The 21578-nt window shown below is 34.0% G+C and overlaps 2 protein-coding genes across 3 annotated transcripts; both read right to left on the reverse strand.

Moving 5' to 3' along the window:
- Positions 1-3694: 3694 nt before the first annotated feature.
- LOC146136738 (dynein axonemal assembly factor 3-like) lies at positions 3695-14448 on the reverse strand. The gene is made up of 11 exons (XM_083394992.1): positions 14310-14448; positions 13067-13224; positions 12476-12569; positions 11547-11704; positions 10476-10652; positions 9618-9740; positions 8640-8765; positions 6634-6856; positions 5252-5366; positions 4687-4761; positions 3695-4031 (listed from the first exon to the last, which is right to left on the reverse strand). Exons 1-11 carry the CDS (start codon positions 14374-14376, stop codon positions 3866-3868), a joined length of 1482 nt encoding a protein of 493 aa, XP_083251118.1. The 5' UTR covers positions 14377-14448; the 3' UTR covers positions 3695-3865.
- Positions 14449-14514: 66 nt separating this feature from the next.
- Positions 14515-19267, reverse strand: LOC146136739 (peflin-like). 2 transcript variants are annotated; one of them, XM_083394993.1, is made up of 4 exons: positions 19184-19267; positions 18121-18295; positions 17516-17659; positions 14515-16416 (listed from the first exon to the last, which is right to left on the reverse strand). In XM_083394993.1, the coding sequence occupies exons 1-4, from the start codon at positions 19202-19204 to the stop codon at positions 16187-16189; spliced, it is 570 nt and encodes a 189-aa protein (XP_083251119.1). In that variant the 5' UTR covers positions 19205-19267; the 3' UTR covers positions 14515-16186. The 2 variants fall into 2 exon arrangements, with proteins under 2 accessions (XP_083251119.1, XP_083251120.1); XM_083394994.1 differs by having other exon boundaries at positions 18121-18286; positions 19184-19204.
- Positions 19268-21578: the final 2311 nt, after the last annotated feature.

Raw genomic sequence — 21578 nt, forward strand, 5'->3', positions numbered from 1 at the left:
GATATACGATAAAAGTCATTCACCGTTCGAACTATTTTTGAATCATATTTTATATAAGATAACAGGCTAGCAATAGGGGGACTCAAACGTTTTTGCGCAAATCGATAATGTTTTTGCAATATTGCCGTTATTGTATGTCGTCACATCTTTTGAAACACGATTATAACGCAATGTTTAATTTTTGCGCTTGACATCACAGTCTTACAACTGTCGAGTAGCTCACCACACAACACCTTTGTCAAAATCAGCTCGTACACGAGCAATTTGTTGTGTGCCCAATGAGGAAAGCCTCCTGAATTTGCAGTTTAGCGTCAATTCAATCAAATTCAATTTTTACTATTTTAAAGTTGTATCAGTGATATTTTATTGAAATTGCCGAATTACAATTCGTAGCGGTGCACATGACATTGGAAAATTACCAAAGGGGGCGCGGTTGAAAAAAGGTTAAGAACCACTGGTCTATACAGCATACAGGTGGTTTTCAGCAAATGTTTTCATGTTTCTTTATTATTCCTTAAATTTAGATAACCATAAAGCAAAATAAGCTATAAATTATATTGCCAAAGAGGAAAACTCTGTTTACTGATGAGCTACGCCAGAAATATCCTTGTTTGAAAAAGGACGTATTAATTTCGAAGCTGAATGCATTATTCGTGGATATGGCACATTTTTCTCAAACGTAACAAAAATTCCCACTTTCGTTTTACTTGCAGGCAAATAAATGTCCTCTTTTGGGGTGCTGAAAATATGGTAGCCCTAAAATATCGTATATTTACTCGGTATCGGATCGGCACCGATACCATCCTAGTATCGGAGAAATGTCAAAGGTCAGTTAAAACTGCTTTACGGAGGCAACATTCAGGAATCGCTTTCTGGTGGATGAAAATGTTTTAGCAGTGTTGCAATTTAAGTGGTTAACTTGACTTAAGGCACTGTTTCTAAATTACCGGACTTTACTTTTAGACAAACGAATAGACTTGGACTTAATGTCTTGGGTTAAAATGAGTGTTTTTATCTAATATTTTTATTAAAATTGATATATTATCACAATCCTTTCAAGTAGGCTAAAACAATTTGCTTGCTCTACGTATGTTCTTGTTATTTTTCAGTTGAGGTAATGCTCATGGTCAGACGATTTTTTTTATAATTTAAAGTTTTAGTTTTGTGTCAATAACTTGACTCGAAGTTGACTTGCTTAAATAATAACTTTATTGGACAGCTGATGACTTGGACTGGGACTTGTTATTTTTTCAAAGACTTGCTCTGGATTTAAGAGCAAAACTGGGTTTTAGCGGCGAAAGAGTCGTCCTGTAGGTGAGATGTACGTTTACTCTTCAGGTGTCGAACGCAATGTACAGTACGCGCCAACAGAGATGTTCGGCAACGGAGAACGAAGCATGCAAAAAACGAATAAAAAATCACTCCGCGAGGCTAAACATGCCGGCAAACGGTGTTTGATGCAACGAGCTGATTAATAATAGGCCGAAGGGTACCGGTAAAATGTATCGGAAAACTGTTTTGGCGTATAGAAAGAAAAGAAAAACATGAAAGTACCATGGTTTTGGGTTTTTCTTGCTAGACCTACGGCCTTATCGCGACTTAGAAATGGAGCAAAATCCAAATAAGTTGCATCCGTAAAACCGATTTGCCATCTTTTACGTTTAAATACCTCTGCTGTTATAACAAAATCCTGTAACAGAAATCAAAATACTGGCCCTGGAAAGGAATTTGTCCCCTAAGATGGATAACTGCATTAAAACAGCCTCAGAGTTCAAAATTCAATCAAAATTCTTCCCAGCATCAAAGTCAACATGTAAAAAAGCCCCTAGCTATTAACCAATCGCCGTGGTTGCATTTGGGATGTCAAACAAAACAGACGAAAAACGGAATAGACGATAAACTTACGCACGCTTCATGCAAATGGCGATTTTTAGGTACCGTGGATAAATAGAAGTTATTTAAGCTGGTAAAACCAGCCCCGGCTGCGCTTTTGGCCATCAGTGGTTCCCACCATTTTGTTAGACATAAACCCTTTAAAAATTTCTGGGTTTTGCGGATACTCCATTTTGAAACGAACCCAACTTCAAAACTAGTCTTTCATATACATAAATACTATGGAATTTTAAGTGAAAAATTGTAGTCAAATGAATTGAAATTTTGTGGTGTAAGATTAAAAAAATCTATCAGATTCAAATGCACTCGCGCACCCCCTCTGCAACGTTTTGACGTGTCCCATTGGGTTTCTTGGGTCCTTGGTTGGGAACCACTGACCTAGATGAAATCGCAAAAAAGGGTGCTCAAAAATAGAAATTTTCAGAACAAAGGAAAAGGAAGAAGCAACACATTGTTCGGAAAAAAAGAGCAGAAAAACTGCTGTTGACGTTTCGAAAGCTGAAAGCGAGAAGATATAAAACAAGGAAATACAGAGAGGGCGCTGGCTTCTGTGCAATCAACTAATTTAAGGGTCAACACACCTCTTAATTTCGCTGGCCCGCGTAAATTTTGCTTAATGAAGATAAAATTCAGATGTAATATTTGTCGATAAAATCCAAAATAATCTTAAGATTTTTCTTAAGGTCTTTTACTTTTTATTATATGGTCAGTTACATTTCCTTCGATTAACGATATTCAAGTTTTGTAGCATAATGGTTGGCGGTTGTAGTAAGACGTAGTAAGAATATCATTCAAAGCACATACAGAAGTTGGTAGCATTTGAACGTTTCCAATAGCTCATCAGATGTTGAAAAAGAATAAAGAGTTATTTGAAACGTTTAAAATGATGCCTACTTCTGTATGGGCTTTGCTATCCAAGTTGATTAATTACTTTTACGATTTTATTTCGACCTTTTATGAAACAAGTTGGACGACTCCTGGACTTAGCTATAAGCTTTATTTCTTGCGTAATACGAAGACCACCCGTTTCACAAAAAGCTATTAGTGACGTGAAAAGCGGTGACGTCATATAGTTGGCTCATTTTTTACTAAGTTTTGTCGTTTTTTTTCGCGAAATGACAACAGGTTAAATTTTGCACAGGACGTGACAATTTCTAAACATACTGCCCCACCTCCCAAAAAATGTATTTTACAGAAAAAGTATTACGATGGCGAAATCGCCTGTTAGACGAATCTTGGGAGAAATAATACATTCAAGAAAAAGTTTAAGCTTCAAGTGGCTTGTTGCAAGCTGTTTTTTAAGCAACATGAGAATATGGAAACATTTTTCGATCAAGTCCAACGCTTATAATGGCAAAGGTTTCACGGACAAAATCGTTTACTTTATCGAGAGACATGCAACTTTAGAAGTGTTCTTGGCACGAATTTTTGCACCTTCCAAAGAATAAAAATTATTTGGAAAACATTGATATGGCAAGCGTCTTGTCATTTCGACTGTGGCCAGATAACTGTGACTGTGGCCAGAGAATTAGGAATCTGCAAAACTTTGATGCACCGAAAGATTTTCAACGAAGTAAAAACTTGGCCCTACGAATAGCGTCCTTAGTATTATGGCCTAAAAACACGGGGATGGGGCCTTGAAGTAAATCAAAGCAAAATAACTCAAGTGTGGATTAGAAAGGTAGAAAGACCTTTAAGAACCCGCAATATAGACAGCCTAAACACTCAAACGCAGCGCACACACACATACATACGTCACACGCACGAGCGTGCTTAAACACACACACACACACACACACACACACACACGAACAGTCGAACAAAATCGCTAATTTACAACACAGGGAGCCAGGTTTTGGGGGTGAAAGTGCCCTCGATCGCGAAGCAATTGTACACGTCACAATCACAGTGTCGGTGATCTCCCCCAAGTTGTGGGGGGTGTTGAGGTCGAAGGGGACTGGGGGGTGGGGGGTCACTGCACCCCCGGCGAATTTTTGACGAATTTGGCGAAACAGCCGGACACGCTGGCCGGGGGGTCGTCGGCCTTTTTGGAGGGGGAAAACCCGGCGTCCTGGGCCATTCCGGCCACCCTGGCCTCGAAGCCCTCAACTTGGTTCTTGTTCAGGTCGAGGATGTACCTGAAAACAAAGTGCTTATTTAAACCAGTAGTCGGCAAACTTTTTTGGGCGCGACCTAAAGTACTCTTTTCCGAGCTATTGAATGCCCACTACGAAAACAGTGGCGCATTCAGAATATATTTTTTGAGGAGAAATATTACACGGCGCGTTGAAGCCCATTGGAAAACTCTAATATAAGCCGCACAAACTTTAAAAATAAAGTGCAATGAATGTACGGCTATCACGCGGCCCACAACTACATGACAACACTAAACTATTTAAAAGTAACACGCGGCCCACTAAAAATGGCTCTGCGGTCCACAGTTTGCCGATCAAGCAAAGTTTTAAACCAAGAGTGTTGCATAATCAGTAGAGCGACGCGGTATGTTTGGGTCGAGGTCGTAAGTTCGAACCTCACCTCAGGCTACTGTTTCTTCTAGCCTTGCTTTTCTGCAAGAAAACCTTGATTGGCAAACTGATTTTTGTGATATCCTTTCAAGGGTATTTGGTAAAATAAAGAGAGTTTTGATGGAATTAATATTGCTTCTGGTTTTATACATATAATCCTGTAAATATATCTTCAATTTTTTAAAAACATTTAATTGAATTATTTATTGAATCCAGTTTTTGCTCAACTATTTGTCATCCCTTAACTTTAGAAGACAACAAAACTTACTTGACTAGTTCAATGGTGAGGGTGGCATGATCACAGAAGATTTCTTCAAGTGCAGGTGTAAGTGCTTGAACCATACTAAAAATTAAAAAAAGGTTTAAGTTTTTTACTTTAGATTTGTTTAGCCATTTGTTATAATAAATGCTTACAATTCACTGAAAAAGAAGAATTAGGATCTCATATTACGATTCAATATAAATTTAAGTGGCCAATTTAGCCAAGTTTTTTTCGCCATGGTAGCTTTTACCACTTTAGGCTTACAAATCTGATACATTCGCACGTTTTGGCTTCATTATTTTGTCAAAGTAATGTCAATTTGGTATCTGACACACAGGTTGAAAAAACAACCATAATAAACATACTCCCCCCCAAAAATAGCTGTTATGTGACTGACAGTAAAGTTTTTGAGGTAACAAGTGATATTTTGGTCATAAATTCTTAACATGACATTTCTGTTTGTTATATAACAGAAAAAATATTTCCACAGTCATAGTGAAATGACTGCGTCACACATTATGAAGCACCAGTAATCCAAAACAGCGCAAATAGGTTTGAACATGAATTATACCTGGCTGAAATAAAGGCATGGTCGAAAAGTCGCTTATACTTTGACTTTCTCGGCAGGTCAGGTATGGAATTGAGAGGTAGAAAATGCACACATACTTCTTCACAGGAAATCGGGGCTACAACAACACAAGATAAGATAACTGTTTATTTGTTGCTACAAACGTGAACACAGTAGCAAAGGATCAACAAAGAACAACAAAATGGCTTTTGAGTTAGTTAAACCTGATCACAAAGATGTCGAAAACATGTATTGCTAGCAGTGCAGTAATGACTTAAGCCAACGACTTTACTCAAGTCACTGTTTTGAAATGACTTGACTTGCTTTGGATAAATGACCTTGAAGTCATTTTGAAATAACTTATTCACACCACTGGTTACTAGACTTGGAACATATATTTTATTTTACGTAAACACAAATTGGATAAAACCTAGTAAAATTTTTATTAAAACTTTTTATGCAGGTTTTCGGTGTTGTGAAGTAGTCATTTAAATACATCTAAGGTAAAAGTAAAGTCATTTTAAAATAAATTCCATTTGAAGTCCCATTGGGAATCATCTTTCATGCATGTCATGTCCTAGTCCACGTCATTGCCACAGAAAGTCAATTTATTGGCAACCAAAATAAGCGTTAAACTATATTGAATGAGTAAATTTATTTAAGGCAATACTTTTCCAACACCAAAAACAAAAAATAGCAAGGCAATATTTTTAAGTTTAAAAAGTTACCCTTTTTATAAGAAATCTTTTGATCTAAAAAACTTAAGAATAAAACAAGTCTTCTGAAATGACTCATCTCAAAATCAATTCACTAAAGGTCAAAAACAGTTGCCAAAAAATACTTAAGTTAAGTCAAGTAATTTGTAAACAGTGACTGCAGTAATTTTAAGTTAACTACATAGGTCATTTTTACACTGCCTAAAATATTAATCATTTGTTTCACATTTAGGCATTTTGAAAGGTTGAATCTTAAGGCAGATTAAAGCTGTCAATTATTTGCATGCACAAATTTTGTCTTGTCCTGACAGTAGTTCTCCAACTGTGGTACACTTATTACTAGCGGTACACGATTGATTTTCATATGTGTTTTCAGGTCTCAAACTTTAATTTTAAAAATGATATGCAAGTGTAAAAATATTGTGTCTGCTGTAGGTAGTATTTTAATTTATTTTTTAGCTTTAATAAGCATGTTAGAAAATGGTTTCGTTTATAAACCAGGTTTTCCGCAGCAACTGAAAAGTCCACTAGTTGCTAGCAGAAAAGATTTGAGAATCGCTGGTTAGTGCAGGGTTTAACAAATTAAACTAAAAAATAATTTCATTTCAGGGAAAATCGAGGAATTTCAATAGTGAAGTTCTTCCCCTTACGTTTACAACATTAGCATACCATAAAACTCTCGGTTGCCTTTGTGCATAGTTTGGGGAATTCCTCCGTCACTTTCCGAATCTCTCCTCTCTCCGTCTTCTTCTATGATTTCGTCCAGTTCCACAATTCTGCCTCCAGAGTCGTCTCCTGGTTTTGCCTCTGTGCTTGGAAGTTGATATCGCTTTCCAGATTGAAGCTCGTAAAACATCGATGTCAGGTTGTGAAAAGTTATGTCTTCAGAGTTCTAAAAAAGAAAAATTTATATTTAAAAGGAATTTAAAAGACTAAAATAGTTTAAATAATAATTTTGGATTAAATTTTATGGCTTTGATATTTATGTATATTGGTTTTTAAACATTCTAAAAAACAAAACGTCTAAAAAGTTAGTTTGTTGGACACTTTCTAAACATTACAACAATTTCAACTTGACAAACACGTTACTTCACACAAGAAAATAGGTAAATACCATAATACTGGTGTATATTTAAGTCTCACATGCTTTTCTGCATGCCTGTTTCCAAAAAAAACCTTTTTTTTCCAAAACTACAAACTTTTAATATTGCATAACCCCATCTGACAATTTTCCAAACAACTATGGTAGAATAACATCTTGAAATCATTAATTATTTGAAAATTGACACACCTAAGCATAGCTGTCGATGCTATAAAACAACAAAAATAATATTATTTTCAGAGGTATTAGTTTATACATTTATTGATAAAAAAAATCATTTAAAAAAATAATAATTTAATCTTTCAGTATAATCCTAAAAATGCTGGTTTTAATTGTTAAATGATCATTTTTTCTATTTGGCTATTGGGCAGGTGCTGAAATTTTCAAAATACAACATTTTCCGCAACTCTTTAGAGATTGTCATAAAATTGGTGTTTTACTAAAACAATATGCTTCTTTATACTATTGCAAAAAACTAGTAGTAAACACATTAAACTGCCAAGAGAAGGTCTATCACATTAAGCTGACACACGCAGACCTAATTAATGGAGTCTAGCCAAAATTATATAAGGTTTTTTTTTTGGTCATAATAACAACATTGTTATGCGGTGAAATTCTATACAGAGCTAATAGGAGAAATAGGTTTGCCGTGATAAGTTGAAAAAACAGGAAGTGTGATATAAACGGCACTTCCCGCATTAAGGCCCATCGTCAATTTGTCACAAACAGGAAGAGCAGTTGTCGCTGGCCCATTGCACAAAACGAATGTTAAGTGATACAACGGACGCCATTTCTTTGATGTTATTTACCAGCTTGCTTTGTCTACAAGAGTGACTTAATTTTGTACAAAGGCTTCTGTTAATTCGACTAGAAAGATGATATTTATGAATTTATAGTTTTTATTTTACTACTACTAATAAGAAATGTTTTTGTTTTTTTTTCTGGTTAAGAATGTAACAAACAGAAAAATAGAAAATTAAAAAATATCTAAGCGCAATTTAATGTACTAGCTGGTTCGGTACAGCTATACTCATGAAAAACTAATTACACTGACCAACATATGGCGTTTGTTTTCCAGTTGTGTCCAACTATATATATTTTTGTTTTTTCTTGTGAAACTCACATCAATTAATTATTAACTTGCCTAGCAGCAGAGTCAGAAAACAACACGTTGGTTAAATATGTGCCTGGCTCAATAACAATTTTTTTGCTTTTATTCCACAGCTGAGTTTTTAGGCTCTTGTAAGAAAATTTATTATTTAGTTGTGTCCTTTTTGGAATCTTAATGATTGCTAGTTTTTTTAATTGAAATATAATAGTGCTTATAGTACTTGCAATGATTGTAAAACGAAATTGAATCCATTGGGCCTTAGTCTTGGGGGAAATTTTCCAATTCAACTTTACCTTGAAAGGTACACCAAAAGCCATTGCAGACTCACCGAATCTGTTAATCTCTGATACTTTCGGTATACTAATTAAACGTAAGCCGTAATCGTTGGTCAAAAAGCAACTTAAGAAGGGCTAGATCTCAATTGTTAACACACATATGTGTGTGCATGTTTCATTGACTTACCTTGAAAGGTTTTCCATTCTGTGTTTTTAACAGGCTTTTTTCTTCTGTGTCGACTCCGTATGCTACAAAAGGCCCTGTCACCATATCACCCCAGAAACCACGACACGGCACTTTTTCACCGTCTTTCTGTTGAAATATAACAAAGAACTAATTTAGAATTATCCTTTTCCTAAGCCAATAATAAACTAAGTAAAAATATAAGTATTTGAAATTTTTAATAAATACCTTTTTTAAAGTTTTCTAAGTGTAACAAAAAAGGCAGTTCTTTTGTTTATCTGAACCTAAAAGGGTAAATTTTAATTTCAGTCGACAAAGATTAATTAAAAAAATTCTGACATCATTTGACTAAAACTTACATTAAAAGAATGTTATTCATATCCAGTGAACTGATTTTATAAATACTTAAGAGCAATTGGTGTTTAGCATAATGGTTAATATGCAAATGACAGTTGTTTAAATAGTTAAATAAACCTAAAAATTTAATGTTAATTTGGTATCGGATTAGTGCCGATACCATCCTAGTGTCAACAAATACAGATACTACCACTTGGCATCCAGACATCCCTCAGTGTTAGTATTTGACACTTGACAGGCCATTGAATCGCTCTAGAATTTGACCAAGTTATCAACTAATGTGCAAAATTAAAACTAAAAGTGTTTAAAACTTAAGTTAAAGAGGCCAAAAGAACCACCAAAACACATTTTTTATTAAACATAAATTCAATATTTTTTTTCCAAAAAAAGGAAAACTTTGTTAGCCTAAAGACGCTATAAGAAATTATAAAAGACAAAATGATTTGTTTTAGAGATAACATGCAACAACGCAAAAGCTGTTATCTAAGAGCTAACATTTTGTAACTAATAAGCAATTTTTCACTGGTTAGAAAATAAATCCCTGGAATTTGGAAAGTTTGGCACCTATGAAGTTAGGATAAAAATTTAAAAAAACATTTAGAGCCGAAGTTGCAAGGCACTCACCCTTTTAATCATGATGCCACTTGCCATGGTCTTGTTGGGACGATCGTAAATTCCCTCTCTTCCCTCGAAAGCAACACCATTTTCCCTCCATCGAATGTACTCCTGTTTGCACATCATCGTTGCCTGTAACATGGATAATTTATGCAACCATCTTTGAATAACAGTATGTTGTTTCTTTCATTTTCTGAAAGGCTTAAATTAATACATACCATAGTATGGTTTTTACAAGTGATTTATTAGTTGCTTTAACAATCATCAATCTGTAGATGTCCTATCATTAACAGGTTATTCTACATCAGCGATTACCAAACTGGGGTCTGTTCACCAACTGGGGTCCGTGCAGCAGTTTCAGAGGGTCCGCGATGAGTCTTTCAGTTTTTAAAAATTATTAGTCTTAATTTATGCTTTATTATTCGATAATATAGCGTGTTTTATGATGTCTATTGTGAAATCATAAAGCATCTATTATGCTGTACTACCTGCTATCAGTGAATCGTTCGCATTAGTTGGAAAGTTGTTAAATTACAAAGAATCATGACTGCACTAGTGTACTACAAGACACAAGGGCCAGTTTTTTGGGGTAAACAGACCCTCTGAATTTTTTTTATAAATGCGAAGGGTCCACCAGGCAATTAGAAATGTTTTAGAATCGCTCTTCTACATTAAGCCACAACCACAATTATAAAAACAACCTAAAAAAATTCTTAACAAAGAATTTCTGTTCAGTAGTTTTATTTTTCAATTATACTTTCGTTATAATATTCTATAAAACCCTGTTTTTCAACAAATGTATTCAGTTTTTCAAATGTAGTTTTTTATTAATTTTCTCAGAAACAGTTTATTGAAAGAATGCCTTACCCCCAGGTCATGCAGCTTCATGGAAAGATCCCAGTCAAAGGCCCCATTTCTGGAATCGTATCGTGTGGCAAGATATTGCCTCAGCCGGTTGTCCCACATCGTTGAAATGTTGAAGTAGCGCGGGTCAGGCTCTCGCCAGAACTTGAAAATACCCTCCAAATAATCACGTTCTTTGTACTGCAAAATATTAAGTTTGACTTTTTTTTGGATTTTTGCCCTTAACAACTAGAGAAACTTTCAAAATATTTTAGTAAATTTTAAATTCTATGCCGATTGGTGGTGAATACAGTTAAAAAACATAATAAGTTTGACTTTTTTTTAATTTTTGCTTTTTGAAAACTAGAGAAACTTTCAAAACGTTTTAGTAAATTTTAAATTCTATGCCGATTGGTGGTGAATACAGTTAAAGAAGAACTGCTCAGAATGAATCAATATTATTGATCACACTACCTAACCTATTATAAAATTGTAAACTGATGGATCATAACAGCTTAATATTGGTGCATCATAAATACGGTTTTGCACTTTGCAAGTGATTGCATTGGTTTTTTAATCTTGGTGAAAAGGCAGATTTGGCTTAATCTAGGACTGGAACTCTGGAACTGTACTTTCACATAACCATGCATGTTTTTTTACCATTTTGCAAGCCAGCATTTCTAAATACTGGCCCATGCCACATGCATAGACTTATTTAAAACATTTATTAAAGCCAGCTGAACTGCAAATGTAGGTTTTCATTTAACATTGCAAGACACATTTCACAAACGTGAGTAAGGGCAAGTTGTTAATATGTGTTGAGAGATTTAAAAAAGGGTTGCCACTTTTAAATTTTCTCCACTTGGGAACATTGAAATAGAAAGTGATATTTTAAGAAGTTCTTCAAACCAACTTGTTAAAAATAACTTCACTTCGACTTCCGTTAATTTGCAAATGACTTAACTAGGACATGACTTGTTTACAACCGCGGCAAGCCAAGTCATTGACATCAATTACAATATTTTGGCGTCTGAAATTAAAGCTAAGATCTTCTCAAATAGCAAATGATCGATTTAAACTGTAGTTGGATTTCACCTTTAGTTGGGACAAATCAATTGTCGGCATTCTCTCATCAGAATAGTCCAGGTCAGTGATCATTTCCACAAAGAGGTTTGCTTTTTCTTGCAAATATTGCACCGTCTGTTGACGAATTAACGTGTTGCCGTACAACTCCGCAAACAATTCCACCTTTTCTGTATTACATCCAATATATTGTTAGATTTTCTTGCATGAGACATTATGAGCCAGATAAAGTGCCATAAAGGCACGTTTATAGTTTAATTTCAGGAAAAAATAGACTTTTTACTCAAATTTAGCAAAAAAAACAGACGTTTAAATGCTTTTATCAATTTTTTTCTCTGGAAAATATAGCAAGTACAAACACAAATAGCAAGGCACACTGCTTATGACCAAGTTGATTGGTACCTACAAAAAATTTGCACAGAATTATACATGAGTAAAAAAAATCTTGAAACCATGAAATGGTCCAAGTTGACAAGTAAACAGCTGTTGTAAAGAGAAAGTATATGTCCAACCCACTTTCTATTTCCAAGCTTTTAATTCGACTGGCATTGAATGAAAACCAAAACCCATACAGAATTAGGCATCATATTTTAAACCGTTTAAATCTTTTTATTCATTTCTAACAATTGAAGAGTGCATCTTTAGTTTCTTTAAAGTGACTGACAATTAACACACAGATACTTTTACCAATTTTGGACCACAATGGCTGGAGGTTTAAGTTAGACGTAATACAAATTTCTACCTACTACTATATGGTATTTTACATCTAACTACAACCTCTAGCCATTATGTTTTGAATTTGATTTAATTATGTACCAGTTATGTTCGTTTTTTCCAACCCCTATAAGAAATGTACTGCAAAACTGACACAAGTGAACTAAAACAATACATTTTTATCCTTTTAAAACATTATCTATTTCTTTATGGTGCTTTTTACTAACCTTGCAGTCCCATCTTGTGAGAAGGTTCAAGGGCAAGTGTTAAAAGAAGAAGGTGCTTTCCGAGAAGTTCCAAGTTGTTTTCGACAACATAGATCTGGAAAGCAGTAGGGTTATGGGCTTATGGCATAGGGTAAGTGGTTGTAAACTCTAAGGGAAGACGTCAATAACAAGTCTGCATTGGTTGGAATGCACTCCTGGCATTGTTAAAATGAGCTCTGTAACAAACAATCTATGTTGTATAATTAGGCAACCCATAAGCCATAAACTATAAACTATATATAAATGTGGAAATATAGCCACCTTGCAGCTGTTAATAAATATAGTAGAATTTTTTTCTGATGGAAACATCATCCAGTTTTCGATATGTTTTTTCCATTTAGCAAAATTAAATTATGTAAAATGAGAAAAAACAAAACAATTGCAGATTATTTGAGCAATGTGCACTGCTGCAACACATCCTAAACTAGGCACAACAGAAAAAACAGTTTAGCCATAAATTTACCTTGTAAAAAAATTCATTTTTTTAAACTCGCTTTTCACAATTTTAACACTTTTGAACAATTTACAATATAACCAAATATGGTTTCTTACATGTATTTTTCTTGTTTTGTGGCGTTTTCGGTGCGCGATTGTCTTAAGAATATGTCGGCAGTCGCCCGCACCAAGCATCAGGATATTTATCACCTCCATTTTTTCACCGCTGGCCACGACCTCTTCAGATTTGAACGAACGCTTTCGCAACATCAAATCTAAAAAGTAACATCAAATCTTTTTTTACTGAAAATTATTTGAATGGCAACATTGTCATTGAAATTTTACACATTCCTTAAAACCCTAACAATCAGGACTCAAAGACTCATTTAAAAAAAACTTTTAGACCTATAACAAAACACAGGCAAAGTGTATAGTATTTTGTTATCAGAAATTGTTAATTCGTAAATTTAGCAAAAAGGTAGAAAATTTACCTAACTTATACTATCAAACATATAATTAAAATGTGTTCAACAAAAAAAAAATGTTTTTAATGTCGAAGAATGCAACAAAAACAACTTCCAATAAAAGATTTGAGGATGATTTGGTCACTCAGCCAAAATTGTTTGTGAATGAGTAGTGTTGCATAACAGTCAGCTTAACAATGGGGAAATAAGCACAAACAATATCCAGAGTGAAACTCGAAACAGGAGTTTCAAAAGTTGGACAATGGGATTCAGGGGCAATCAATCTATGAGAAGGTTGATAAACCACTTTCTCTCTTCAAAATTCAAAGTTATTAATCATTTATTTTGATTCTATAGTGGTTATTTACTTAAATGGCATACATATGAAAGTACTTTTAAACAGAAAATGTAGGCATCAATCATTTTAAACGATTTTTGTTAAACTTTGCTACCAACAACTGTAAGACATATTCATCACAGATTTGACCATTCTAGTAAACCGAAACTAAACAGACACAATATGTTTTGTGTGACTTTCATTTTGAAAATGTCACAAAATCAACAGGGGAACACACATTGTATTAACTCTATACATTTGTCAGTGAAAAACAGGGTTTTTCAATATTGTACAGGATTGTCAGAAAGACCTTGTGACAATCCTGTACAGTTAACGTACTGTAGTAACAAATAGAAAATTCTAAACAGTGTAGCAGGCGTCAAGTAGCTAAACATAAAACAAAGCTGTGATTATGTTATGTAACAAAAACATCGGTGCGAAAAAGCAAAAAAAAAAACCTAAATAATAGTGGAAATGTACAATTAAGAGTTTAACATGAAGAAATATGCAGGGGTATTTAGATACTACTTTGGTAGAGTAAGATAATTATAATTCTGACCTGATTGTAGGTCAATGGCCGGACTAAATCCCCACATTGTCACAGATCCAAATCCTTCTCCTGTCATCTTTGTTTTTTGAGGATAGACAGGTTGCTCTCATAAAATTATATATATATATAAAGGTATATATAAACAAACATTCACAGTGATGTTATATATACTATAATAAAAAAACTACACTCTTTCCCAGCATTCTGCACCTCCCTGAAATTAAAAGATATTTGTTAGCATTACAAATGTTTTGAAGCTTTTGATAGTACCACAAATGCAGCCAAAGAAATACAATTTTGATTTTGCAACTCAAGAAATTGTTTGCAAAAATTATTATTTTAAATAGGATAGGACGAATCGCACAATGGTTAATAGTTCACCTACATATTAAGATAAATGTTTCTAAGTGACAGAAAAGTGTTAAAATTATTCACGTGTGTGATTTCGTTTTTAGTGTCTGTTGAAAAAGTTTAACAACTGCATAAAAGACTGTTGGATAAATTTCAATCAAGATAAATACAGTATTTTTCACTTGACTGAAAACAAACTTAACGCAACAACAAAACAGCCTATGCAATCTAAAACAACTTGCAGCTTTAGAAAATTAACGCAACTAGCAATGCTTGTGTGAAAACGTGGGCCGCAAAATAATCGGTGGTATGTGATAAATGGAAGAAAGCATGTGACGCAAACATCCTTAACACAACCGGCTAACTACAAATTCAACATCCCGTCTGAGATTATACACACGATGAACAGTCGGTGCACAAAACGACACATTTCCTTGCTCTGAGAGAACTTTATGAATGGTATATAGATACACAGTTGCCGGTACTTAATGAAAAATGGCTATGTGGCTGCTGATAACCAACAGCATTGCAAATGAAATGCGAAGCCCATATTATTTGGTCTTATAGAGCTTGAAATTTATCATAACCAATATTTGCAAATTGAAGTTTTTTCTCCTAACCCCACAGTGACATTCTAAATGGGAATTGCGTAACAGGAGAAGCAAAACAACAACAACAGAGTTTTCACAATTTCTTACATGGTGTATCCAAATGAGTTGTCAGTTACATTGCATAACATTGAAAAACAAGGAATTTCTCAGTAACCCAGCAGAAATATTTGCAATTTTAGATTTAAATGGCAGTAAAGCAATGTTGTGAAAAATCAGTTTTCCTTAAGCTATTGAAAAACTTTCAGTACTAAGAAAAATTATGAATTACACATGGAGATAGAAATATCTATGGAACACAACAACAAACTTTGTATAAATAATATATAATCAACTTATGAAAATGGTAAAATGTTATAGATGTGACATTCTCTTAAAAGAAACATTAAATAGAATTTATAATCGACAAGTTGGAGGCAACTGTGCAAAATACGTTTTTTGAATAAAACAGTTCTGGTAACCATATATATATAACAATATTAGAATATATAGTAAGAAGTTTAAAGTCTATACAGCAGTGTAGCATTGTGTGAACATTTCGAATATTTACTAAGATAATGGTTGGAGGTTGTAGTACGGCGTAGTAAGAGTATCAAAGCCCATACAGAAGCAGGTTGAATTTTAAACGTTTCAATTTTCAAATATATTTTTATTCATTTCAGCATCAAATGCTTACTTTTGTGTGGGCTTTAATATACTTACTGCGTCTTACTACAACCTCCAACCATTATGCTCCAAAATATTAGAATAATAAACGATTATTAAGGATCAATCAAACAGTTTTACAAATGAGGTTATAATAGTCGGCTAAAATACTTTGCTTTATGCTTTGAATTCATCTTGAAATTTTTCAAGAGTGCTTTGAAAAATTACAATGATGATAACAGATTACTTGAGTTGCTAGTGGAACCGTAAGGAATAAGCCACTCATGGCTTAACATTGGCGAAAGCAACACACATGAAGTCGTCATAGCCAAATTGTGCTTGTCCTGTCATTCCCTTATCTCTCTGTTGAAACTGTCCAGTTAGGGCTTGGAGCATTAAACAGCAGTTTATAAAGCGTTCGAAGGACAGTTGTCGGTAACCTTCGATGTCATATCGCCACATGGCTGTGCGAACAAAGTTTGGAGAAACGTTGAATCCCATTCTTGTAAAGGCTGAAAAAATATATCAGAACCTTGGATTTAGCTAAATAGGTAAAACAAACTTTAAAGTACAAAATTAGGCTATTTAATCAAAATAACAGCTCATCTGTTCAAAATGAATAAAGATATATTCAAAATGTTAACAACGCTACTTTTTTCTATATAGGCTTTGATATTATTACTACGTGTGACTATAACTTCTAACCTTTGCTTAGGATTCTTCGAAACATTCAAAATGCTACCTACCTATATATCGGCTTTGATAGTCTTGCTATGAACCTACATTTAAAGCCAGCGAAACATTGGAGTACAAATACAAGTACAAGAGGAATATTTTTAAATTATTATTATACTTGGTAGCTAACAGTTTATCAATTAAGCTACGAAATGCTTTCAAATTTGTCTAAATCAGATCGTTGGGTAACAAGCGACATTGGGCAACAAGCAAACATTGAAAACCAAAACATAAGGTAGCTAAATGCAATATCAATTTACCTGTGTGTCAACTTAAGACTAGCAAACTTTAATTCACACATACCGAATTATAAACTTATTGATTTAAGAGCATATAGTTAGGTTTTGTGAGGCTTCTCATACAAATTAGGACCACCATATCAAGATCCAAGATAACATATGTTTATTGTTCTTATGCCTCACTGCAGTCATGCTACAGGGTGACAAAATGTTAATGTATTCAACACTTGGTTCACTATTCATATATATCCTAATGATTTCCTTTAAAATTTCTACAGGGCATTTTCTTAGTTTAAAAATAGGAGGTGGTCTAGCAAAATCTTAGATCTGCAATAAATGCTTGCAAAATGTAGGTTGAACATATTTTAAATGTTTTAATAAATATAGTTTTCCGTAATGTTTATTCAATATGTTGAAAGAAACCCACAGTTGCAAATCTAATCAAGTCATCCTAAATGCCACGCGATTGATCCCTATGGAAATTATAATTGGTGAAGTATCTCTTAATACAAAATTTTTGAGTAAGACAAATAGCTGTACAGTTTAGGAAAATAAGATTGTCTTTATTTTTGATGGTAGGCCAATGGTAGCCCTTTTGTAGGCTTTGATATATTTTGCACATGAATATCATATGTACCTGTGTGTAGCTCCCCTTCACTGATTGAACCAGAGCGGTCCTGGTCGTAAGCTGCAAACACCTGCCGCCACTGGTTGATGAATCCCCACAGGGAATTAAACTCGTATAGATCAATCGTGCCAGAATAGTTGCGATCAAATAAACCTAAAGTGTAAAACATTACTTCAAAAGAGCATAATGGCTGGAGGTTGTGGTAAGATGTAGGATCAATGTCAAACCCCGTGAGGAAATAACAAGCTTTTTGTTAACTTAAAAAAATTCTATTAATTTTCCACATTATTGTGGAAAGTGAACGCAGTTTTATTTAATACTTTTTCAAAATGCTACCTACTTTTTCAGCATTATTTATATTCATTCTAATGCTTTAAAGCAGGGATGTCCAACCAAAGCAGTTATAAAAGCATGCATGACTTTAATGCACAATACCTATTATATAAATGTTATTGCATAAAAATTACCAGCCTACTACCATACAATGTAGTTAGGTTAGTTTGATTGATTGATTTTTAAGTTTTAAATGAAAATTTTTTTTAATTATTTTGGTAAAAAGAACCACTGGTTTAGATGTATTGATTTATAAATATTTCACTAAACAACTAGCATACCTATCATTTGATAGCAGGTATTGATGTTGAAATGAGACCAATCATTGTTGGTCAGGGCTTGTTGCAGCTCCACGGCCGAGATCTGACCACTGCGGTCGGCGTCCACCGATTGGAACCAAGCTAACACACTGGGGTCAACTTGGGGGCCCGGGGCACCATACCCTGGCTGCTGAGGCTGCGATAAACATATTTCAGTTTTAAAAGTTGAACCAAAATTTAATTTTTCCTGAATAAATTAAATGGAAATTGTACATGAATGCATTATAATTTAATGCATTGAATATATATATATATATATACACAATGAATTTTTCTGATATTTTTGTTTCAAAAAGTTGAACCATAATTCAGTTTTTCCTATATAATTAAACTGAAACTTTTTATGAACACATTATAATTTAGTTTATTAAATAAAAGCATACATAAGTTATTTTTCAAAATCATAATGTACATTTAAGAAACTTTTGTGATTAATTTAGGCAGTGCTAATTAATTAGGTACTTTATGCGGTACTTATCAATTCAACTGCTAAGCAATACTTATGATCTTAAATTCCTTTGCTGTCATCAGAAAACAAATATCTTTGTTTTTAACACTGTGCAGTAGAGCAGAAAGAGAAATCAGGCCGTGAAATAATCTCAAAGGATCAAGTAAAAAAGGAAACTAATGAGTAGTATTGGCCACACAAGCTGTGAGCTGGATATTAGTGTAAGCCACACATGTTGTTTGTTTTGCTCTGAGCAGTCTGTTTGTGACACGCACTCTTTTAATATAGGTCGGTTCAATTGAGTTTGTTTTTCACATGTCTGCTTTGAAAAAACAAGCAGCAAATTCTGCCAGGGTTCATGATTTTTGGGGATTGAATTATGTAGATATAGATATATTTATGTATATATACAAAACAACAAAGTTTGCCAGTCTAAGGAGTACAATAAAATGAAGTCAACAAACTACATAAATGTTTTATGAGGTGCTTAAGCAAAAAGTTTTTGTATTTTAGGGGTTGATAGTCTATTGAAATTCTTGTTACATATGAAAAGTAAAAAAATAAAAACAGCTGTACCTGTTGTTGATAGTAGGCCATTTTGTACTAAACTATTAAAAACAACAACCTACAAAATATAAAACAGGAAATAAATAGATATGAGGAAATAGTACCAGAGTTTTAAAGCAACACAAAAAGCATTTGATAAATTCTGACTAAAAGATAACTAGTGCATTTTAGTAATCACTTAAATAAACATTTGACAAATTTGGTAAAAACTGTATTTTACAACAGTCTTACAACTGAAAGTGGAACATTTGAACCACTTCTGTAAACCTGCACGTCAAAGTATTAAAATGACAAACCAATTTGTTAAAACCTATTGCTAACCCTAACAATAAGAGTAAAAGTAACATGCTAGACTAAACTGTTGCTACCAGGCATGGTAATATAAATCAAAAACAGCTCCTCTGGTAATTGTAATTGTTAACCAACGTAAGCGACTGCCTCTCGCTAATTATTTTCTTATCGTTTCGTTGCTCGCGTTTATTTTTGCTTTTTTCCTTTTTTATGCTTTCCATTTATTGTACGAGCGTTCAGTGTCATTCACCCTGACGAAGGCGGCTTGTATAGGTTGCCGAAACGTTGGTTAACAATTACAATTACCAGAGGAGCTGTTTTTGATTTATATGCTAGACTAAGACTAACAGTTATAATGCCCCTAAAAAAATGAATTCAATACAATGAGGTTTGAGTTAAAAAAGGGCATCTAGCTAGTACACACCTAATTGGTAATTTGCACACCTAAACTTCGGAAAAAGGGTATATTTTGTTTTTGCTAAAAAGACACCACAAAAACAACTGGCTATTCTGTCAAGCAACCAGATCTCTTAATCAAGTAATCTTATTTTACACGATCGGTTGTGGAATTAAATTAACCATTCATTTTGTCATTATAAATTTCTTTTACCGAACCTTACTTAAATACAAACCAATTAGCTTCCCAAATCCAAAACAAATAAAAAAATCTTATGGTTTCCACAAAGTAATGACCAATTATCTATGTTCATATCAGAAAAAACAACAAGAGAGTGTTAAACCTTTATTCAGTTTCCATAATTTAATTAGATATTTATTTGTATTGGAACTGAAACTAAATAAATTTTAAGAAAGGACCCTAAAAACAAACTGTTCTATTTTCAAACGACCGTATTTTTATGAAGCAACTTATTTGAAATGATACAATATGGAATTCACTGGTCTAGAACTCTACCATTTTTTTCACCCACTCAAACTCGCACCAAAACCTACCTAAATATAAACCCTGGAAGAAAATGTTCGTAGAAACCAGTGCATCAAACTATACAAAGTATTAAATCACGAAGCCGTAGTTTTGATAGCCGGTTTTGTTTTTTAGCTTTTACCTAACCTGTACTGCTTTCATTGGAACTGACAATGGCAGTATGTTCGGCGCTGGTCTAGAATCCTACCACAATGAAACATTACTTGGGTTAGGGTGCGGGTTAGCGTTTTGGGTTAAGGTGGGACCAAGTATTATTATTAAATAAAGAATATAATAATACTTGACCCACCCTCACCCAAACGCTAACTCGCACCTTAACTCAAATTTTGTGCGTTGATTTTATAACTGTGGTAGGATTCTAGACCAGCGCCGTATGTTCGTACAACACGTTATGAAACCAAGCGTCACTATTTTTTCTTTTCATACCCATACATTACCTAAATACAAACGTATCGTCTAATATCGCAAACATACCTGAAGTTCTCAATTTTAACGTACGAGGAAACAAAAATAATGAAATACAAACGTTAAACAACACAAATACGAGGAAATTTTACTTAAAACTATGACCAACAGTGGCCAGCCGCCGAGTTTATTACGTCGTTACGTAACGAGACGACATGACAATAGGGAACAACATTACGTAATGTTGTAACAAGCCAGACACTACGCACTACCAACAACGACCGTTGACATCTTTTCACTATTTCGGAAACTTTTTTTGGATCATAACAACTCTTGCGGAAACCGTCCGATGAGTGGGAGGTTGATTTATTTTGCGACCGATAGCAAAGTGTATTAACATAAATAAACATTTAAACAGATGTCAATATACCAATTGGAAATGGCAATAATAAGCCTTAAGGCCCCAGGAAAAGGATTGCTGCCGGAACAGTGTTTTGGTAAACCAATTTTTGCAAAAAAGGCTCTTCGAAAAAAAAGTTTTTCTTTTCAACCTGACAATTCCGCCTTCTCCTTAAATGTATTTAAAGTAGGATTCCAGTTGCGCATTTCTTCACTACATCGAACGATAAACTCAGGTTTCCAAAGATTACTTGTTTTAGAATTTCCAACGTAACTTTGCTGTGCGTCATCTCTGAAATTTTTTGTGCCTTCAGGCAACGAGTTATAAAAGTTTTGACCAGCGTTCCCCAAACTGGGGTCCGTACA

This window comes from Ascidiella aspersa, chromosome 8 (genome assembly GCF_963924565.1).
Source record: "Ascidiella aspersa chromosome 8, kaAscAspe10.2, whole genome shotgun sequence".
NCBI lineage: Eukaryota > Metazoa > Chordata > Ascidiacea > Phlebobranchia > Ascidiidae > Ascidiella > Ascidiella aspersa.